General features: G+C 42.9%; 1 protein-coding gene and 1 long non-coding RNA gene across 6 annotated transcripts in view; one reads left to right on the top strand and one right to left on the bottom strand.

Annotated features, from left to right (window-relative positions):
* MTR (5-methyltetrahydrofolate-homocysteine methyltransferase) overlaps positions 1 to 22,261 on the bottom strand; it is a 122,068-nt gene that overhangs the window by 71,270 nt on the left and 28,537 nt on the right. For all 5 annotated transcript variants that reach the window (XM_053300167.1, XM_053300161.1, XM_053300168.1 and 2 more), the window contains 6 exons: positions 17,989 to 18,089; positions 16,648 to 16,709; positions 14,849 to 14,916; positions 12,774 to 12,853; positions 8,624 to 8,736; positions 7,382 to 7,522 (listed from right to left, as the gene is read on the bottom strand). In XM_053300167.1, the coding sequence (XP_053156142.1) occupies positions 7,382 to 7,522; positions 8,624 to 8,736; positions 12,774 to 12,853; positions 14,849 to 14,916; positions 16,648 to 16,709; positions 17,989 to 18,089 (565 nt within the window). The remainder of the gene's footprint in view (positions 1 to 7,381; positions 7,523 to 8,623; positions 8,737 to 12,773; positions 12,854 to 14,848; positions 14,917 to 16,647; positions 16,710 to 17,988; positions 18,090 to 22,261) is intronic.
* LOC128346665 (uncharacterized) lies at positions 6,264 to 22,138 on the top strand. Its single transcript, XR_008317116.1, has 3 exons — positions 6,264 to 6,328; positions 9,760 to 9,933; positions 21,369 to 22,138. It is a non-coding gene; the product is annotated as an uncharacterized LOC128346665 (long non-coding RNA).

Raw genomic sequence — 22,261 nt, 5'->3', positions numbered from 1 at the left:
GGTTTTGAGTAAACTCCATGCACTCTGGAGCGAAGTGACTCTCCTGATTTTCCCCCTCAGCTTTCTTTTCACCAGACTCCTCATTTTGGAGAAGTTTCCTCTTCTGAAATTCAAAATGTCTGTGTTAGACATCCTTGGTGATTCTCTCCCTGCATGTATGCTGAAATTGATGGCACTGTGGTCACTGTTCCCTAAAGGGTCGATGACACTGACATCACGCACCAGGTCCTGGGTGTCACTCAGAATTAGATCCAAGGTCACCTTCTCTCTGGTCAGTTCCATGACCAACTGTTCTAGGGCACAGTCATTTAGTGTATCTAGAAATGTGACCTCTTTGTCCTGACTTGAATGTGAATTTACCCAGTCTATGTGTGGGTAGTTGAAATCACCCATAATTACAGCCCTGCCTCTCCTTGACGCCTCCCTGATTTCCTCCTGCAACTCCCAGTCAAGTACTTCAGACTTGAATGGCACATGTGACATTATTAGCTAAAACAAAAGGAAAATGAAATTATCCTGTCAGTGCAGTGATAGGCACCTATCAAACGTACCTCTACCCACAGTCACTTAAAGGTGCAGATGCCATATCCATGCAGACAGGCACAAGGCTTTTTTGGGAAATGTGCCACCCCAGCAGGAAGCTGGCAGGGTGGCAGAGAGCAGGTAAACACCTGCTCTCCTCTTTCTTGAAGTTCCCTTTCTAATTTCCCTAAAAATGCTCGAACTGCGCCTTGAACCACGGTTAGGACATATCTCTAAACCATAGTTTCCTGCTAAGTCTTAACCAGCCCAAAGACAGAGAAGCGCATAGTCCTGAAAGTTTATTATGAACAAAACAAAACAAAACCGACATATAAAGGAACTATACATGCAGCCATATCTTTTTTAAAAACTTAAGAATGCTCTTTGCAGACTATGGCATCATCTAGAAAGGATTTACTATCCATAAACCGCAATATTTGCCATGGATAGACATGTGGATTTATGAAGGACATAAAAAGTACAGCTGAGGGAAAAGTATCAAGCACAGCAGTTGCCTGCCAATACCTAAATAGGAAGAGCCAACTAGACAGCCAAAAAGGAAAGTACACTTCAAAATGAATCTCTCTGTTGCCAAAGATGACAATTTCATTTCTTACTTTTCCACACACCCACCATACACTGCCAGTAGTTAGAGTGCACAAGGTGACTGAAAGCTGCATCTTCCAGCTAGAACTAATCTCAGTATGTGCAGATGGACTGTGTGTACTGTGGTGAGGCGGGAGGGAGTATTATGCTCATAATTCAGCTGCATGCTTTAAAAATGAAGAAAAAGAATCCTCCCTGCTCAACACGCACACTCTGCAGCCCTCTGATTACAGAAGATATGTGTCTTTCCCTCCTCATTGTTGCAACTGGATTATATGCTGTTATCCAGCATTCAACAATTCAAGAACACTGGTTAAATGCAATTCCTCAAGGTAACATGTCCATTGGCTTAAAACTGTTGTGTATAACATGGCTGTACGTTTGTGAAAGGCATCTGACTGGGTCTCGTCATGGGCACCATCCAACAGGTGCACTAGATACACCAAAGCATGCACACATCTATTGAGAAAGTGCCGGTAGTACTTTGGGGGAGATTCAACTTCCTGGGGTATGGTATGTACAATTACAAACCCCATGAACCCAGATTGACTAGAGATAATGGCGGGACACAGAAGCGAACACACATCACAGAGAACAAAAGCTCTATAATGCTACTGACAAGCATCTGAAAATTGACTGTCATGATCCTATTCATAAAATTTTTCACATTTTTTAGGGGAAAGTGTTTTACTTCTAATTTATGTGGTATTTTCCAAATAAGCAGTTTCCTATTCTATTGCATAACTGCATAAAAAGTGAAAAACTTGAGCATGGCAATCCCCTGTCCTACAACAATATCCCAGCAAATCAGAATGTTTACGTCGTGTAATTTTTCCTTCTTAGACATTACAGCAACATAGGAACTGTTTTTCTGTGGGTTCACTCTATAGCACTTTCATAATAGTTAAAGGCTTGCTAATAAGCGGAGCCAATCATGCAAGTCCTTACTACACAAAAATTGCCTGGCCAGGATTAGGGGCAATGACTGAATGTTAAGGACCAATGTGATTTGTTTTGCAAATATGTTGGCAAGTCTTTAAAATGTTACAGCTGTGCTGTGGGTTGAACTCACATAACAACTCCCACACTGCTGCAGTAATGTCTAAAATGCACCGGTGACTCTTCACATTCTTCCATCATCCTTATGCTGAAAAGTGGTCCTTGAGAAAAGCTCTGGCTCCTGTTGGATCCTGTGCAATGCATTCATCTTAACAACTGGGGAAGTTTATGTCACTGTTCCATTCGCCAATGCTTAAAATGGCATTTTTGGAGTCAGGTAGGAATGTGACGCGTAAATACTATGGCCCCGTTTGAACATAATGTCAAACTTGGGGTAGACAAAGCAGTGGTTAGTCTGTGAAACCAGGAAACATGCTGCAGACAATTGATTAACTGTGGTTTGGAAACCTCTGGCTTCTGCACAGAGGAACCCCTCCTTCTTCCTAGTCCACCCATACCGAATCCCAGCAAGCTCCATTCCGCTCGCATCACTAGACTGTAAGCAAGGTGTCAGCACATTAGTGAAGCGGCAAGCATTGGCTACAATGTTAGAGGGGGCATACTCTGTGTGATCAATCATTTTTGGCATTGATCGTCCGCCTTCATCAGGGCAAAGACATTTTAACCCTTTCCTCGCAACATTTGCACCATTGCCCTTGCAAGAACTCTCAAACTACACCATCACAGACAACCACAGTTATTTACATCCCAGAAAGGCAAGGGGCATTTCCAGATTGTAATGGGTGGGAAAAGGGATGGTCAACCCCAAACTTTATGCTGTGAAGTGTCTGCACAGCTGCTCCCGGAGCCTAGGGTGGGTCTCATACAAGTTTAGTGCTGCTGATGTTTCTTGTAACTTTTACCTACTCGGAAAGGCGGTGCCTGGCAAAGCCATGTGACCGCCACCTTTCGTCAGAAGGAATGACTTATCCACCCAAGCATAAAGAAAAGAGATATTTTCTGCATGTATTTTGCAATAGCTGCATTTGAGAGGGTTGTTGTGGGGATTCCACTTGGTAGCAATTGCAGTGCTAACCCATGCTCTGTCACTGGGGAGGAGCCTACAACCTACAAATGGGCTCTCCCTAGGCGGAATCTGCTTGCTGCATAGGGCTTAAACATCCAGAAAAATGGCTTGTCACTTCTGGCTGTGAGGATCCCTGAGTTCCCCTTGTGGAGGTCCTCTTTTAATCTCCCTGGGAAAAGGTATGCTGTCTTCTCCAGTTACAGAGGAAGGAACTTAGGGCCCCCTTACTTTCCCCACCCTCAGGAAGAGAGGATTGGGCCCCTCTCTTCCCACTTTTACTGTTTAATGGAAGACTGAACATTTCCCTCTGTTTTCCCCAGCTGTGCACATAATGAGTTTTGCTCTGGTCATCAGTGACAGGACCATGTGTCTGCATGTTCCTTCAGAATGTGACCTTTCCCAGCAGGATCCAAAATTTAAAAAGCGTACATTTAAAAAGCTGTTACACGCACACATGAGCACACCTTGATGCAAACACCACACTCAACCTTGTGATACACTTGCATCTGTGGTGACTATGACCTTATCTGGTTCCAAGAATGTTTCCCCCTTGACAGCTTGGAGGAGTCCATCCACCAATGAAGGGACCTTCTCAAACTCTCCTTGACCCAAATCCTCATTTTATGTTTGCACACTATATGTGACTCATATGGAAGAAGAGCCCATTGTAGGGGTCAGAGATGGAACCTGGTCCAGGGTACAGAATCCATGGCGGCCACTGTGAGGCCCAATAGTCTTACGAGCTGTAGGATGTCTGCTGAGGAGCTCTTTACCTCCTCCCATGAGAAAGACATGATGACCCTCAATCTTTTGGGCAGAAAGTACGTCAATTCTGTGCTGTATCTATAATCACACTCAGTGCTGCAGGTGTTGGGACAGCAAAGAATGGCTTTTTTTCCTTGTTCACAAGGAATCCATGTTCCCGTAGACAAACTAAAACCTTTTGCATGGCCAGACCCTCTTCCCTTGCAGATCTGGCTCAAATCAGCAAGTCGTCCAGATAACAATATAAATAGACCCCCTGCAGCCTCAGGTGAACGGCAATGGGTATGAGGACTTGTGTAAAGACCCCGTGTGCCAATGACAGGCAAAACGGCAGGGCTTGGTAGAGAGAGTGCTAGTGTTGATAATGGAAGCGCAGAAGGCATTTGCTCTCCAGATGGATAGGAATGTGGAGGTACGCCTCCTTCAGGTCTATTATTATTATTATTATTACATTTATATGCCGCTCTTCCTCCAAGGAGCCCAGAGTGGTGTACTACATAATTAAGTTTCTCCTCACAACCAACCCTGTGAAGTAGGTTAGGCTGAGAGAGAAGTGACTGGCCCAGAGTCACCCAGCAAATCTCATGGCTGAATGGGGATTTGAACGCAGGTCTCCCCGGTCCTAGTCCAGCACTCTAACCACTACACCACGCTGGCTCTCATGCTGGCTGGCAGTACCATCTGGCTTGCTCTTTGCCGCTTTTGTGAGATGGGGTGTCCCCTCCCAGCTGTGCTCCCAGGCGTAATGTCCCTCCTATCCAGGGAGACTGATGCCAGCTGGTCATAGTGCAGCATTGTCCTCAGCTCCAATCTGGACACCTTGTTGTGGGTGGTCACCTCCTTGAATTTCTTCTTTAGAAACTGCAGTCTTTCCTTGCACTGTGCTCTGGAAACCCCTCTGCATCACCTGTCTAGAGATCCAGTTGAAGGTCGTTTTGCTCCTGAACTGCTGCTGCAGTTGTGATTTGACACTGTCTGATGCCAGAGGTCCATGAACATCCCTGTCTCTGCCTCTATCTACAACTTGGCATGGACTGGCCTGTTTCCATTCCTAGCCTGGCTGCTTTCCAGGGCAGTGCCAGTGGTAGATGGCAAAGCTGTCGCTGAATGCCGAGACTGCGGCAATTTACCATGCAGAGTGTTAGAGGAGCAGGGCCTGGGAAGCTAATCTGGTCTCTTCATGTGAGGGAAAAGGAGGAGGGTTGGGGGCATCTGCTGAGTGCATGCAAAGCCAGGAGTGCGCAGGAGGAATGCAGTTATCAACCAGGTGCATGCAAAGCAAGTGTTGTGTGCACCCCAGCCCTTATGGCCATTTAAAAGGTTACATCTTTCTTTTACTCATACCAGCTTGAATACAGGCATTGTTTGTAAAAACAGCTGTGTAGAAGGAAACTATACTAAGGTCACCAGATAGCGACAGTGCTGAAAGATTCATGGATGGCCTTGCCAGTTACAGGAGAGGCTGCTATTTCAAATACATATTGCTGTACCACTCCTCCAAAGGCCCAGCATATATGCCTTTTGTGGGGAAACAACTTGGTTGTGACCCCACCCATCTGCCCTCACCCCACTAAATCCCACTTTGAAGTGTTAATATGAAACTTTTTGGCCAAAGGGACAGGAAAGGAAAACAACGGCTGTTTGAGAGCTGCTGTTCACTAATCTAAGTTCCCTGCCCCTTCCCCATCTTCCCTTCTCAACTCTCCCTTGCTAGATAGACTTGCTGTTTGGGCAGAATGGAAGGAGTAGTTCTTGCTTGTCAGGACCTGACTATCTTTGTAGTTCTTGAAACCTGCTTCCTCAATCAAACCTACAAAAGACATCCCTGGTATGTCTCCTTGTGTCTCCTCACACATCCAGATGTCCCTGGTCTGTTTCCTTGTGTGCCCTCACACATCCACTTGCCGGGCCCTCCCAAGTCTCAATGACCAAAGGATGACCTGACACATCAGATTGATCCCTTGGACTGTGGTCCCATAGCACATCAACACCGTTGAATGCTGGCACACTGGCACACTGGTAAAGCCACATGGAAGCCCTCATTCATATGATGGAAGAATGAGGGAACTGAGGGCTATAGAGATGAGTGTGTTCAGGAATGTGTTCAATCATTGTGTTAGTAGAGCTTGCTGTGTTTATGCCCAAAGCAACTTGGTGATGAATTATTGGAGACCTCTCCCGCTATTTCTGTTTTGTTCTACCATCCTCTTCTTCCTGGGGAAAACGTGAGGTCCAAAACACAAAGGAAAATGTGGGCTTGCTCCAATGTGGTTCTGTCCCTTTAAATGCATGAACTCTAGTGAAGCGCATCCCTGTTGCCAAGCAGCAGCAGAAATCAAGGTAACCGAACTGGAGCAGCTCAGGGAGGCAGAGAGGTTTCTGGATGAGACCCTCAGGGATATGATAGAGGTATCCCACACCCAGGCTGACAGTGCTTCTGCTGTCATGGAGAGTGAAGGTCTAAGCGAAGGAGGACATCAGTATTCAGAAGAGAGAAACACACCCTTAGCAGGGACCCCTTCCTTGGGTGATGCACCCATATTCTCTTGCACAGAGAATACTCCTCCAGGGGGTGGGGGCCTCCTAGTAGTGGGTGATTTTATCATTAAGGGCATAGAGAGATGGTTCTATGACCTGTGTGTAGACCGCACGGTAACTTGCCTGCCTGGTGCGACGGTTGCAGATGTCACGTTGCGTCTAGGTAGGCTGTTAGGCAGTGCTGGGGAGGAGTCAGCTGTCATGGTGCACGTTGGCACCAATGATGTTGGGAAAAACAGTTGGGAGGTCCTGGAAGTCAAATTTAGACTGATAGGTAGCATATTGAAGTCCAGGATCGCAGGGTAGCCGTCTCTGAAGTGCTACCTGTTCCTCACATAGGGACAGCGAACAGGCAGAGCTTAGGGGTCTCAATGAGTGGATGAGATGGTGGTGCTTGGAGGAGGGGTTTAGATCTGTTAGGAACTGGGATACATTTTGGGGTAACCAAAGCCTGTACAAAAGGGACGGCTCCAACTGAACCAAGATGGAACCAGACTACTGGTGCTTAAAATAAAAAAGGTTGCAGAGCAGCATTTTAATGTTGCCCGGGGGATTACCGACAGGAACTGGGTGGTATCTGGTTCGGCCAGCAAAATCCCCTAAGGTGCAGGGGTGCACATGTTTCAGATAAACCAGAAGGGGACAGAGTAGAGCCAGGAGTTGAGCAGAAGGAAACACATGACTACAGCTTCACCCAGTCAGACGATCACAAACTCTAACCTCTGGCACATTTACCTATAGTTTGGCATTATGTCCGAACGCGGCCTATGTGTGGTTTTAAAAGCTCCTTTTTAATACTGTGTACAAGATGGCACACTTTAGCTTACAAGCAAACTATAGAAGTTATTTTCTGAATCTGCGTCTCCGATTGCAAAATAATCCCATCATCAATGCTAGTGTAACATCAGAAGCCATGTCTTTTACCTTAGCAATGTCTGGTTCTGAAGCAATGAAGCTGCAGAATCGAGCCATAGCGCTTGGCCCATCTAACATCCCATCATCCACATTGATATCCAAAATCTGAGCTCCCATCTCAACTTGGGCCTTGGCTACACTCAGTGCTTCCTGAAAGTGAAGAAAAATTATTTTTATAAAATTATATATACTAAACATGGCAAACAAAAGATTATATACATACACACACACACCCCAAAAGCAAGTCAGACCTTCCAGAAGCTCCTTTACTTCTCTCTGCCATAACCTGGAACTGTATAAGATAAGCAACAAGCAGTTTCTCGTCCTATTTAATTTCTAGCCCATCCTATGTGGCAGGCTTAGGGCAGCTTCCTCTTCTCTTCCAATATTAAGGGTTTGGTTCACATACTCATCAAATTGCTTTTCTCCCCACCAAGACCGAAACAGCCTCATACTCTCTCTGGAATTAACCACTTCATTTTCCTTCTCAGTGGCCCAATACACATATTACCATGGCAGTGCAGAAGCTGCTCCTCCATCACTTCTTCGGGCTCCACTTGTGTATGTATACCAACACCATGTAAGTGGGGGAAATGATGTAGAAGTAGGGCAGGAGGACAGGTGTCCTCTACCTTTAAGAGACGCACAGAAGAGGTAATTTCAGCAGGTGAAGTTATGTGGGGCAAAAAAAGCTGCACCTGCTGAAATTTCCTCTTCTTGCATCTCTTAAAGGCACAGGAGACTTATCCTCTTTTCCATATGGCAGCCCTATGAATATCTTTTCCCATGCCCCCTGTGGGATGAATAAGATTTTTATAGAGAAGAACCACATTATTGTTCCTACCCACATTTGTCACCCAAGCCACTCCCATGCCACTATTCCTCCTCAATGCTCCTCTCAGTGCATTCTCAAGCCCAGGCAGCTGGGTCCAAGCAGTCAGGAATCATAGAATCAGGAATACTATTCTTTTTCCAACAACCCCAGCACACACTTTGGCAAACTCCAAGCCTCAACTCCTTTTAAGCCTATGCAACAAACAGAAATACTTGCTTACGGCACATCTCACTTTTATAAATAAAGTACATCATCATTTTGTTTCATGCTACATCAAAAGACTACACTTAAAGCTTTAAAAGTTGCCAGAATAGAACTTATTTCATGGGAGCCGTACATGCAAGTTAGTTAATTCATGTGGTAGGATTTACACAGTGTAAAATATGAGACAAGCTTACAATAAGCTGAATGCTTACTTCATAATTGCCTGCCATGATGAGTTTAGCAAACTTTCTTGATCCTGCAACGTTGCAGCGTTCTCCAATGTTAACAAAATTGGTGTACTGCCCAATCCGGAAGGGTTCTAGACCTTGATAACAACAGTTTCAGCATAATAATAATCATCATGATAATATAGGGAAAATAATAAATGTCAGTTAAAACAAGAAAAAGCATACCCCAACCCACATGGATCCCCAGCTAATGCCACTCATATATAAAACAGAAAGTGACATGACAAACTTATTCCTCCCTGAATGAGTATTTGGATCCATCTGTTACCCATTGTGACACTCATGACACTATTGTGGAGGTGTCCAGCACCTCCTCTTGCATGGTTAAATTGGATCCATTTTAGATTGTGACTCCCGAGGATGTGGACAAGTTAATTAGGATACAGCGCCTTACCACCTGTCCTCCTTTGCCCAACATGGCTTATACAATCTAGTAGTGAGGTTATTGGAGAAGGTATTGTTAATATCATTAATGCTTCTCTGAGGGAGGGCAGGATGCCTCCTTGTCTTAAGGAGGAAATTATTAGACTACTCTTGAAGAGGTCTGCATTGGATCCCTCAGAATTAGGCAATTATAGGATTGTCTCCAACCTCCCATGGTTGGGCAAGGTGATCAAGAGGGTGGTAGTGTCTCAGCTCCAAGCTGTCTTGGAGAAAGCGAATTGTCTGGATCCATTTCAAACTTGCTTTTGGGCAAGCTATATAATTGCGAAGGCCTTGGTCAGCCTGTTGAATGATCTCCAATTAGGAATTGACAGGGGGAGGGTGACTCTGTTGATCCTTTTGGATCTCTTGGTGGCTTTCAATACCATCGACAATGGTATCCTTCTGGGACACCTGAAAGGGGTTGTGAGTGGGAGACACAGTTCTGTGGTAGTTCCACTCCTACCTCTCAAGCAGGTTCCAGATGGTGTCGCTTGGAGACTGTTGCTCTTCAAAACAAGAGCTCCGATATGGAGTCCCACAAGGCTCCACACTGTCTCCAATGTTTTTTAACATCTATATGAAACCGCTGGGAGAGATCATCACAGGATTTTGTACAGGATGTTATCAGTATGCTGACAACACCCAAATCTATTTCTCCATGTCAACTTCATCAGGAAATGGCCTAACCCCTAAATGCCTGCCTGGAGATGGTAACGGGCTGGATGAGTGAGAACACACTGAGGCTGAAACCAAACAAGACGGAAATACTCATTGTGGGAGATCAAGACATAGGAAGTGGTTTAGATCTGCCTGTTCTGGATGGGATCGCACTCCAACGGAAAGAGCAGGTACGTAAGTCTGGGAGTACTTCTGGACCCAAAGCTCTCCCTGATTTCTCAGGTTGAGGCAGTGGCCAGGACTGCTTTCTATCAGCTTCAACCTATTTTGCCAGCTACGTCCATTTCTAGAGATAACCAACCTTAAAACAGTGCATATGCTGGTAACATCGAGGCTTGACTACTGCAATGTGCTCTACATTGGGCTGCCTTTGTACGTAGTTCGGAAACTTCAGTTAGTACAGAATGCCACAGCCAGGTTCGTTTCCGCCGTTTCCCAAAAGAACTACACTGGCTGCCAATGCATTTCCAGGCAAAATACAAAGTGCTGGTCATTACCTATAAAGCTTAATGGCTTGGGTCCAAGTTATTTAAGAGAATTCCTTCTTCTTTGTCAACCCCACCGCCTCTCAAGATCATCTGGGGAGGTCGGCAGTGTTCTCTCTAATTTTTTTCATCTGTGTGCGGAATTAGTTTTGTTCCTGGAAGCAGTATCAAGGCAGTGTGTGCACACGTGAATTCAGAGTGGGGCCTTCCTGATTCAACCTGAGCGGGATCTAAAATTAACTGAGCGGAAACCAAAAAATGTATGCGCGCACGCACACGTGCATGCCTTAGAGGGTATACTAGAGGTCAGGTTGAGGTTGCCACCAGCTCGGTTGGTGGCAACCTGAAACCGGGCCTTTTCTAGAGTTGCCATAGGAGTCTGGAACTTCCTTCCTAATGAAATTAGTTTCATTGTCTGTTTCATTTCCCAATGAAATTCCCCTTCTCTGCATGTTTTTAAGAAGGAACTAAAAACATACCTGTTTAGTCAGGCTTTTAGTTTATACTTTTAAAGTTTCAGTTTTTATTGTACTTTAAATTGTTTTTAATTATGTTTTAATGGATTTTATATTGTGAACTGCTCTATTTATATAGAGCAGTGTATAAATGCACTAAATAAAATAAAAGCTACATTGGACAAACTTCAGTTTTACAGATAATCTCATTTAAATGTATGTGACTAAGAGCTTGATCCTTTCTTTTAATTATGTCACATTCCTGGAACAGGATCACTAATTCCCTTCACACCAGTAGAATGTAGTGCCACAGCAGTGCAGCATACCCGGTTCATTTTGCAAAAGCAGAGCAATCAGCAAAAACATACGTTCAATCAGTAAGGATTTTTCAGCAGCACTTCTCAACTATGGCAGTCCCAAAGCAAAAGTGGTTAAAGAGGTGTGGAAGGGAAGGAATGGAGGAGTGACCAGGATATTTAGGATCCTGTACATTGTCGGGATCATTCCTTACTCTGTTGTATAGGAAAGAGCTGTCAGGACCCAAAATACATCCAATATTTTTATTAGTCAGTCCTGGACATCAATCATTTCTTCCTCACAATAACCTTGTGAGTTACACTAAACCAGAGCTGCACAACTTTGACCTTCTAGCTTTAATTGGACTACAACTCTCATCATCCCTGATTATTGTCCACTATAGTTGGGGATGATGCAAGTTGTAGTACAACAGCTGGAGGGCTGAAGCTGTGCAGCCCTGCACTAAACTGAGAGATGGTGAGCCAAGAAAATGGATGTAGCAATTTCCTGGGAGAGGAGAGCTGGTCTTGTGGCAGCAAGCATGACTTGTCCCCATAGCTAAGCAGGGTCTGCCATGGTTGCATATGAATGGGAGACTTGATGTATGAGCACTGCAAGATATTCCCCTTAGGGGGGATGGAGCCGTTCTAGGAAGAACAGAAGGTTTCAAGTTCCCTCCTTGGCTTCTCCAAGATAGGGCTGAGAAAGATTCCTGCCTGCAACCTTGGAGAAGCTGCTGCCAGTCTGTGAAGACAATACTGGGCTACATAGACCAATGGTCTGACTCAGTATATGGCAGTTTCTTATGTTCCTAATAAAGAGGATGCACCAAGAGTGCACATTTCCCGACATCTTTCATCAATGGCCTTCTGACACACTCCTTTTTTGTTTGGGTGGAGATGGAGGCGGTTTGCAGTTTGTCCAAATCGCCACTCTACATGCTAGTTTAAACTAGTACTTGGGTCACATGTAGAGGAGTGATTTGGGTGAACTAGCCCACTCATGTGACATCAAGAGGATGTCAGAAGAATGTCTGCGGAAGATGTCAGGATGGGCCTGCTCTTGGCACATCCCCCTTTTAAACTGTGTGAGCTGGAAATGTATTGTCGGAATCAGCCCAGAGAATGGCCCAGTGTGTTATGGACCATGGGTCGGCCCATCCATTTGCTTCATGTTTTCAAACCCACAAGTGAACAGAAACACTTTGGCTATGGCTAGAGGGGTGAACTGTAGGAAATTGATGAGCCAAGAAAGAAACTTTGCTGCAAATCCGTCATTGACTGCCCAATTGCCTCTGGGCCTTCTGGCCATTTTCTCCTCTTTGATATCTTCAGTGCATTTAGTTGTGTATCAGAATTGTCTTGCCAGCTCCGTAGCTCCTCAAATCCACCTCCCCCTCTTCCTCCCCTAATTGTTCAAATACCACTCTGAAATGGACACTGACACAAAGAGAGATTTCAGTACACATCCACTGCTGGTGATAAGACTTGTGTGCAAGGAAAGAAGAATCTGGACTTGGAGCATCACCCACAGCATATGGACTTTTATCAAATCATTGTAAAGTGTTCAAAGGAGGAAGATACAAGAAGAGAAGTTGGAAATGTAGGAGGAACAGATGAGACCACCTCTGGGTGAAAACCCAGGGGGAAGTGGGGGGTCTCCTCCTTGCTTTTTGCCAAGCAGCAGGCTTTTGAGAGGTGTTTCAAGGTGGATAGCAAAGAGAGGAATTTTAAAATGCAGTCTAGAACTTTTGGATGCATCAGTCTATCTTACCTGATAGCAACATGTTGCCTTCTGAAACAGAGGAGGCAGGAATGCGAGGCTTGCATGCTTTTACTGCTTCAGCAATCTCCCTGCATTACAAAACACACATAAAATAGCAGCCAGAGCTTTACACAAAGAAATTAAGCTCAACTAGAACATGTCAGAGATCAGTACATATTTGTTTGTTTCTTACACTTATTAACTTACCTTGCTTCTAGGATGTTCTAGTTATATGCATAATTCAGCCTACTGGGGAAACAACAGTTACCCTACTCACCAGGGGTACCACCAAAGAGTTTCATGTGTGTTTAAAGTTTATTGTACAGAGCCATCCTTAGCATTCAGTGATGTACAACCATACCTTCACAACAAGGAAGCATTGGCTATAGTAGCTGATCTGTTGCAGCCACATATTGCAGACAGTTCCATTTATATGATAAAATGGTTGTAGAGATTGGCTCTTAATCATCAGGCAGAAGAGAAGCTATGAATAGTACAAAGCTATGTACCTTGTTCCAACCATCACTCGCTTCAGTTGCACTTCTACCTTACTTTAGTTTTATTGACATCCTGCAAGCATCTAGGCATACTCTGTAATGCAAGTGCTTATGTTCACTTCATATCTTATCACAACACTTTCAGCACATTGGATGATGTAACCTCAATGTTTCTATTCTCGAAGGAGTATACAACAGAGAAAATTGGGCAAATTTTAAAAAATACACTAACTTGCCCATGCTGTATTTCATATTCTCTGGAACAAGTGTAGCAACTCTGCTCTACACAAAACTCTCTCCGTGTATGCAGTAAAGTATTAGGAGAGCATAAGTATTATCTTAGCTGCACAGTAATTCCAGGATATTTAGTCTTCCCTTCCAGTTACCTATATTCACCTCCCATTCCTTTATAAAGCCTTAAAACTTTAGCTAAGCTCTTGCTATCAGCAAAAGAATCGAGGATTTTCAATTAACTTTATAAAGAGATTGCGGAAAAACATTTCACTCAAGTTGCTTTGACTAATCAAATATTTAATTTAATTAACTTAATTAGTGGTGCTTTTCTGTATATTGTTCCATCAACGTCTTCTGCAACTGGCACAGAAGTCTGAATCCTGAAAGGGATCCTTTGCTTGAATTGCAGAGAACTGAAATTTTCTGGTAAAAGGTGCAGGCCCAGCCACCTCTCAGCAGCCTGAAGCAACCTCCTGTGCTCTCCCTGACTCCAACTCCATTTCTGGAAACTGCATTTTGAAGGATTGCTCTGCTGTTAGCCCACCACCTATCAGTTGGTTGGCATGAAGAAACTCAAAGCCTCATGAACCTCCATGACAACTCCAAACTAGCTCACAGGGTAAAGGCCTTATTCCAGGACTGTTCAACTTCAGCCCTCCTGAAGATGCTGGTCAACAATTCCTACAATCCCTGGCTATTGGCCACTGTGGCTGGAGATTATGCGAGCTGTAGTCCAAAAACAGCTGAGGGTCCTAAATTGAGCGGGCCTGCCTTATACAAAGCCTGAAAAGACAGCCTGGAGCAGGGGTGGGACAATGCTGACCAATGTCAATTGGTCAATTGACATTGACCAATGTCTTTGTCAATGCAGACAAGGGGAAATTCCAGCTCATTCCTATCATCCTTTGTTCTACCTCTTCCTATTTACAGAACTCCATTATTTATTTTGCAGATTACTCCACAAGTGGCACCATGAGGGCAACTTGTCTGAGGTAACTGGTGATTACCACTGCTGGTACACTTGGTGCAGGGCTCTTCCAAGGACAAGCTGCCCAGTAGTAGTGACCAGCAAGTCCCTCTCAAAGACACTTCCACACAAGCAAACAATGATCACTGCTGCCAAAATGCTTGGCCTGGGATATTTCAAGGCTGAATTCCATACAACAATCACAACTGCAATATGCTAGTTATGTGAGGGGATAGTCGTAAACCTCCCACCCGCCCCCTCCATCTTTAAGTGAGACTAGAATGTGTCTACTAATGGTGGGACCCTAAACAGCACTGCCCAATTCCAGTAGCCTCTTTGGTTTACACACACAGCTGAAGTTGCTGTTTATATATAGATGAAGTTACCGTATATGTGCTGGAGTGGTTCCACAGCAGCCACCAACTATATTCACCAAACCATCTAAGGCAAAACTCTATAGAAGAGAAAGAAAACATTATTTAGCTCTAAGTTGGGAGAAAAACTGAATTAGCAGTAGTACAATAAGAAGTAGCATACCACATTGTTTTATACGTTACTGTGGGGTACTTGGATGCTAGGAGGTAATTTTTAAAATCGTGGATAATTTATTGGAAGCACAATACCCAATTTCCACTTATCAACTTTAAAAATACCCTGGAAATCATCTTTACTGCCATTATGATGTTTACTGTTCCTTGTTCATCTAGTTCAAAGGATATCAAAACCTGCCTGGCTCAAATAAATTCACTTAAAAATTGCCCAATAGGCTTGGAAGAAGCCAAATATAAGAGAGATTAAGATATTTGGGGAATTTTAATTGTTTGCACACAGACCATAAGCTAACAGTGCAATACTGCAGGACAAACACCAATGCATGAACTGAAGCACTGGTAATGCAACTTTATTACTCTGGACTAATGCTATTTATTACCCAACAATCAGACAAATTGCTCATGCAACCACATTTGAGAAGATTTTCCACATCTTCCACCATATTGTTCAAGTTGATCAGCAGAAGGAGAGGGAAATGTAGACATATGTACTTGTATGAAGCTTGTCCAAACACCTGTAGCTTACAAACCCAGAGGTTTCTCAACAGCTGGTAGAACACTCCCTTTGCCAGCATGCAAAGAAGAGTGCTGGATGGCTCAGTTACAGCCATCATCCAGAAATGTCATCACAACAGCATGACAGTTGGCCTGGGAGCAAGCAGACATTAGAAGTCCAAACACAGAGGCCCAGTAGCAGGTGGAGAGGCTACTAGGGGGCTGCAGAGGCTGGACAATAAAAGATGCAAGAGGCAGCAAGGACAGAGATGAGAAGCCGAGGAGTGGGCTTCTCTTCTGGGTGCTGGAGATATACATGGCCTAAGCCAGTTGGATGAGAAGGTGTTTTGATTCTTGACACAGAGGAAGTACTGGGGTCAAGTCAAAAACGGGAAGGCCAGAAACACATCTGAGGGGAGGACCAGCCTGGGAAAGGGAACTGCCTAGTCAATTTAGGAAAGAAGACTTGGGAGCAAAAGTTAGGGTTTGGAATTGAGAGAACCCAGGCAGACTCAAAACAACTGACTTACCTGCAAGTTATACTGTGAGAAAATGACTTCCTCCGGCTCGCCGTGCATACTTATGACAATGGAGTTGCCCTGACCTCTCAGAATGACATCATAAAGCCTCATCTCCTTCCTAGTCACCAATGTAGCTAAGGGCCACACAGCCTAGGAACCTAATTACTGAACTGGCACCTCCCTCCTAGCCTGACTAAAGGCTTAAATTTTACCCTGTCCCAAGTGGCTTTTCACAAAAGAATTCCCCTTTATTATATCCCTTGTACAGCCCTGTCCAAAGTCAACCCTCAACACATCCAAAATCAACCCACGGGACACAGACTAAAGTCAGTGGACTGGGTCAAATGGGACTCCTGTAGGTCAGTAGACGATCCTAGGATATTCCTTGACACTAGCTTTCCACATGACAATCAGAACTTGTTTGCAAGCAACCCTGACAATCATGAAATCATGAAGCAGCCAGATTATGCAGTAAGAAGTTAAATTTTAAACTAAAAATTATTATTATTATTTTACATTATTTACATTATTATTTTACAATAATTATCACTAATTTACTTGCATATTTATTTAATATGGTGGTGGGGTGGGGTGGGATTAAGAGAAAATATACTGTACCTTTAAGTGCTTGGCAGTCACTTCTGGGGTTTCATCATAACCACCAAAGGTATTAGGTAGACCTATAGAAACATTATAATGTATTTATATCCCATATGATACAGAGAAAAAGACACTCTTGTTCCTATTCATGATTTCAATTAACACAATAATTTACCCAGTAAGATATATTTACCACCCAGAACACATTTGAAGCATCCACACACACAAATCTAAGTTCTGCTATGTCTTCATTAGGCAAGATTTTTCTTCCAAGTAACAAGCAGTGTTGTAACAGGTCTTCAGTGAATTTCTAAAGCAGTTTGCCGCAAGAAAAACTAAGAGCACAGCAGCAGTTATTTCATCTGAATTAAGAGTATGTGCTACATTGCTAATAAATAAAAAACTCATTAGTCTCTTCTTAATTGGATTTTCCCAGGCAATAGCCTGACAATACTGAAAAATAAGTATGTTAAGGTCATTATTCTAAGAGTTTTTTATTTTGTTCTTTCTAAAAATAAATCCCCTCTTTTATTAAAACATGAACGGATGTATTCTTGCAGGGGCTGGGAAGAAAACAGATGCAGCAGTAGCATTTAAAAAACAGCACAGACAATTTAATGCTTGTCAACAGATTCATTCTCATACCTAACTTAGATGTGGCAGGAGGAGGAATGGGAGGTGCTCATGGAAGTACCTAATCAGAGAGTAGGTGGGCTAGCCTGGACGTATTGCCCAAACGGGCACATAATGCTTAAACTGACCATAGATAATAGTATTCAGTACAAAAAAGGTTTTTTTAACAACTCCATACGGTGTGGTTTCGGGGCGTAACTATAATAGGGCAAGGGGAGACAGTTGTCTGGGGGCCCACTGCCTTGGGGGGCCCCCTAGAGGCAAGTCACATGACTTACTCCCCCAGCTGTGCACCCACCCAGGCTTCCTTCAGTTGTATTCATCCTCCACAATTGATGTGAGTGTTAAGACCTGGAGCTACCCGAAGAGCATGTCTTTCTCTAGTACCAGTAAATGACTTGCATCGTCCACAATTTACAAAACCTTTTAATAATTTAGGATGATGTTCTATTGTGACACATGGGGGAGATATATATATATATATATAATATAAATGTGTGTGTATACACACACACACACACACACACACACACACACACAATGCTTTTTGTTACCACTATTCCGCCTCATTTAAGATTTCTTTACTTCATGAGCTGAGCTTCAGTGAGGGCGGGCCCATTTTAAAATCTTGTCTCTGGGCCCACTCCAACCTTGCTACGCCCCTGTGTGGTTTACAACATGTATTACTTCTATGGAAAAGCACAATTCCCACACACCAGTGCATACCTGCATTGGGATAGCAAATGATGTAAGCAGTTGTAAACTTGCCAATAGTTTCAATGAAGGGTCTCATTTCTACTGCCCCCAAAGCACAGTTTAACCCAATGCTAGAAAGACAAAACACATTAAGAAATTATAACACATACAAAGACTGACTGAAAACTCTAGTTTGTTAACATTTAACATGTACACACACAGACTAATCAGGCACCCAAGAAGATTCTTCTACAATGTGAACTAGATAGAAACAAATTTGTGCATGGTGTTAGACATGAAAGGGATTAGTTTATGAGACCTTATTTTCAAAATGGGAAAGGTTGCAAAAATATAATCCAGTATGAACCCAAGGGATATTTAGATGCATTGGCATGCTATTGATGCTAAGCTGAATTGCAGTGGGGAAGACAGTGAGTTAGGGTAGGGAAATGCTCTTTAAAAAGATAACAAAACTCATTTTGCAATGATAAAGGTTATGTTGTGGTATCAACCAAATCTTCAGTGCAGCCACACTGAAATATATGTTCACTCTATATTCTGTAATTTCAATATTCAAGCCAAATTTGAAAGAAAGTTGCTCCTCTTTTCATAGTCTGATGAAACACAGCCAGTTGAAACTTCTACTGATGCTGCTGGTCAAATTCTAAGCAATTCATTAGGTACTAATCATCACACCAGCCAAATATATTTGGCAAGCAGCCTTAACAAAATAAACAGTGCACAAACATAGCATGATGGGAGCAAATATAAAGCAATATCAGTAATCCAGCAGTAAGACTCGTGTAAAGTTATAGAAACAAATTAACTAAGGAATATCACATTGGTAGCAACGAGCACTCATTTTAATAAAATTTCATCTTGTGCTCTATGTGCATAAGATGCTGAATATGGAATGACAGACATCTTCTCCATCCCCTCTTCTCATTCCACCAGTATTTTAATTTTGCACTGTACAGAATGTACAAAGGTCAACACCACCTGGTGCAATGCTTTAGAATGGGATATAGAACGAGAAGATGAGAAAAATTCCGAGTACAAGTGACGCAGGCGACGCATGCTGACAGCAGCTGCACTTGGACATGACGCTCCAGGCATGTCAGAAGTTATAGGATAGATGAAAACTAGTTCATGATCAAGTGTTTTCCTTTGCAGGGTGGGAGCGGAGAGAGATTATGGAAATACTGTAACAAATAACAATATCACACATCTATATTTATTTTCCTCTTTTAAATATCTTTAAAGCAGAGAACAACTTGAGAATGCATCTGCCTGATATGCCTAGGGCTAGCATTAAGGTTGCTTAATTGTGTTATCTGCCTCAGTGCCTTTCACCCAGAGGAGCCTCTAAAACATCCTCTCACCAGATTATTAGTGCAAACATTAACACCAGACATATGAACACAAATCAAGCCTCTTTAGAGCCCTATTCAATGCACTTATTTATTTTTACATTTCTATCCTGTTCTTCCTCTAAAGAGACCAGAGCAGTATACACGGTTACGTTTATCCCCACAACAGCCTTGTGAGGTAGGTTAGGCTAAGTGATACATGACTGGCCCAGAGTCACCCAGTGAGTTTCATGGCTGAAGGGGGATTTGAACTCATGTCTTCCCAGTCCAAGTCCAACACTCTAACCACTATGCCATGCTGGCTCTGTGTATGTGTATACAGATCTGTTCACACATTATGTGCAAAGCACATATAGGAGTAAACTTCCTATCTGTAGCCTGATTTGAGGGGGCCAGTACCAATGTTCAAATTCCTTTGATATCTAAGCCCTATTTAGACAATCTGCTGTACATACATACAGATGTCTGTACACATGTACATGGTTTTTGTGTGAATTACTATACATGTGTTCACTTCAGAATTGGATATATAAAAATGAATATTTTTCTAATACCCCTGGCTTCTTCCTCCCAAATGAATCTATCCAACAATGAATTACACATCAGTGCCACCAGAAAAATTAAGAGATGAAAGCTACTTATTTGATACATTATAAAATATATACATTTATACACTATAAACTCTATCTTTGCACACAGCATTTCCATAATGGCCATTCCATCTAGCAACTCTTAATTTGCCAATGGATGAATGGAAAGAACTGACTATACCCCTTTACTAAATCCCACAGCCACCAACTGAATTAGTCTGCCATTGAAAGTGCAACAAGAGGTATCCAAAAACTCCAAGGAAACAGGGTTTGAAAATAAAAGGAGAAAGATATGCTCAAATAAAAGCTGGTGTATGAAGCAAGAAAAATGGTACATAAAGCCAATACTGTCCTTGACTGGCAACAATCCCAACCACCTTGGGATAAGTTATGAAGGGTGGTATATAAATCTAACAAAAAATAAATACAATAAATAAAACAGACCCAACTCTGAGACTTCAAGCAAAGAACTTCCCCAAGCTCACTACTAGGGAAATGGGAATCAAATCTCAGAGCTCATCTACACAAGATGTGTACTCTCCCATTCAGCAGGATCTTTACCGTTCTACAAACCAACAGAAAATGCTTCCTACAGATACACTGGAAGGAAGTAACAGTAAATAAGAATGCTAAAATACATATGCTGGAATAGATAGCCAACATAAATGTTAACATATCCAGCTAACCCCCAATTTCCAGTGATGCCCTTGGGCATCAGAGACTGTGGTCTGATGATGCCTGATGCCATTCTATTTCCAAACCTAAGCAAGTCTGAATCTGACTAGTACCTAGATAAGGGATTGTTGACAAACCACAGGTATGCTGCTAAGCTTTTTGAAGAAAGGGTTACAAATGTAACAAGTAATCTTAGAACTATACAGCCACATAACATCCTCTTGTTGGATGTATGTGGCTGTAGGAATTAGCAATTTAGCCTAGTAGTAACATTTCTGACCTCTTTTTGTCTTAATCTGTAACCAGATTACACCAGAGAGAGGTCAAAAATGTTATGACCGAGTCCGGCTAAATTGCTGATCCATATGGCCACACACATCCAACAAGAAGATATACTGATATGTGGCTGTATAGGGGTTCTAAAGTTGCTTGTTACATTTGTAGCCTAGCCTTCTTCCCAAAAGCTCAGCTGTAATAGGTCAATTATGGTCACAATGTTGCAAGCAAGCATTCTTTCTCTCGCGCGCACGTGCGCATGTACATTTATGTACCCAGTAACAGAAATTATAGACCCATTATTCCACAAATGCTAAAGCAAAGATAAGGGTAAGTAATGTTGTTGTCCTTATCAAATGTAGATAAATGTAGTTTCACTGTTAAGTTACGGTTGATTTTATAAACGTCTACCTTTTTTGGCCCAAGTTCCCTTTTTACCTTATGCTACTGCATTTGTCTGTTTCATTTAAGTATCATCTGTCTCTGTCTCTGTGTACAGGCTTCATCTGTTTATCTCCCTGGAGTTCCTGGGTGGCGAGGGAGTAAGGAGGCAGCCAATTCAACAAACAACTGCTTATGTGCCCACCATGTACTCAAGCCATTGCACAATTCCCAGCAGAAATTTAATCTCCAAAGACAAACAGGAATCTACAAAGATAATTTATTTTCAGATTTTTGCATTGAGGTGAAACTCCATGGTGAGTGGCAGACAGGCCCTACAAAAGCCAAACACTCTTCCCTCTGATGCATCAAAATGGGGCAATATAGGGGTCATAGACAATTTAATCTGGGCAACATTGAGGTGTCCAACCTTTTTTATATGGAGATTCCCCATATCAAGAAAACCCAAAGGTTCTAAACCTTCCCAAGTGTAACCAAGACAAAACAAAGGCATTCAAGTCTGCCCATCAGGCAGCTCATCAACTGTCCTCGAGCTTTGGGCAAAAAAGACCAAAGATCAAAAAATGGAAGACCAGAGTTCTGTGGAATCACAGCTTACTTTAGCAAGCAAGCTATAAAGCACACTGGAAACTAAGAATCTCTGGAAAGGAATAAGAAAGCAGAAAAATAACTTTTCAAGTACCATCCCAATGATCCCCAAACACTGAGTCAACAAAGAAATGGGCCACTTATTGACAAGGGTTGGCACTCAGGCTCCTGCCAACTATAAGGAGATGGTCTGAAAGTAACTCAGGCCTCTTGGACAAACTTTCTGCACCTCCCAAAGAGGCATTCTACATATTTTGAAAATCACTGCTTCTCTGAAAACAACTGTTTGTGGGTTTCAACAGGGACCCAAGCAACAGCCTTGCAAACAATGCTCATAATTAAATATTGCAACAAGCTCTGTGCTTCCAAATCTATTATTTAGAAAAATAGCAGTGCAAAACT

Source organism: Hemicordylus capensis, chromosome 1 (assembly GCF_027244095.1).
Source record: "Hemicordylus capensis ecotype Gifberg chromosome 1, rHemCap1.1.pri, whole genome shotgun sequence".
In the NCBI taxonomy this organism is placed as follows: Eukaryota; Metazoa; Chordata; class Lepidosauria; order Squamata; family Cordylidae; genus Hemicordylus; species Hemicordylus capensis.
Note: the sequence above shows the minus strand (reverse complement) of the source record. Positions and strands in the feature narration are given on the sequence as shown.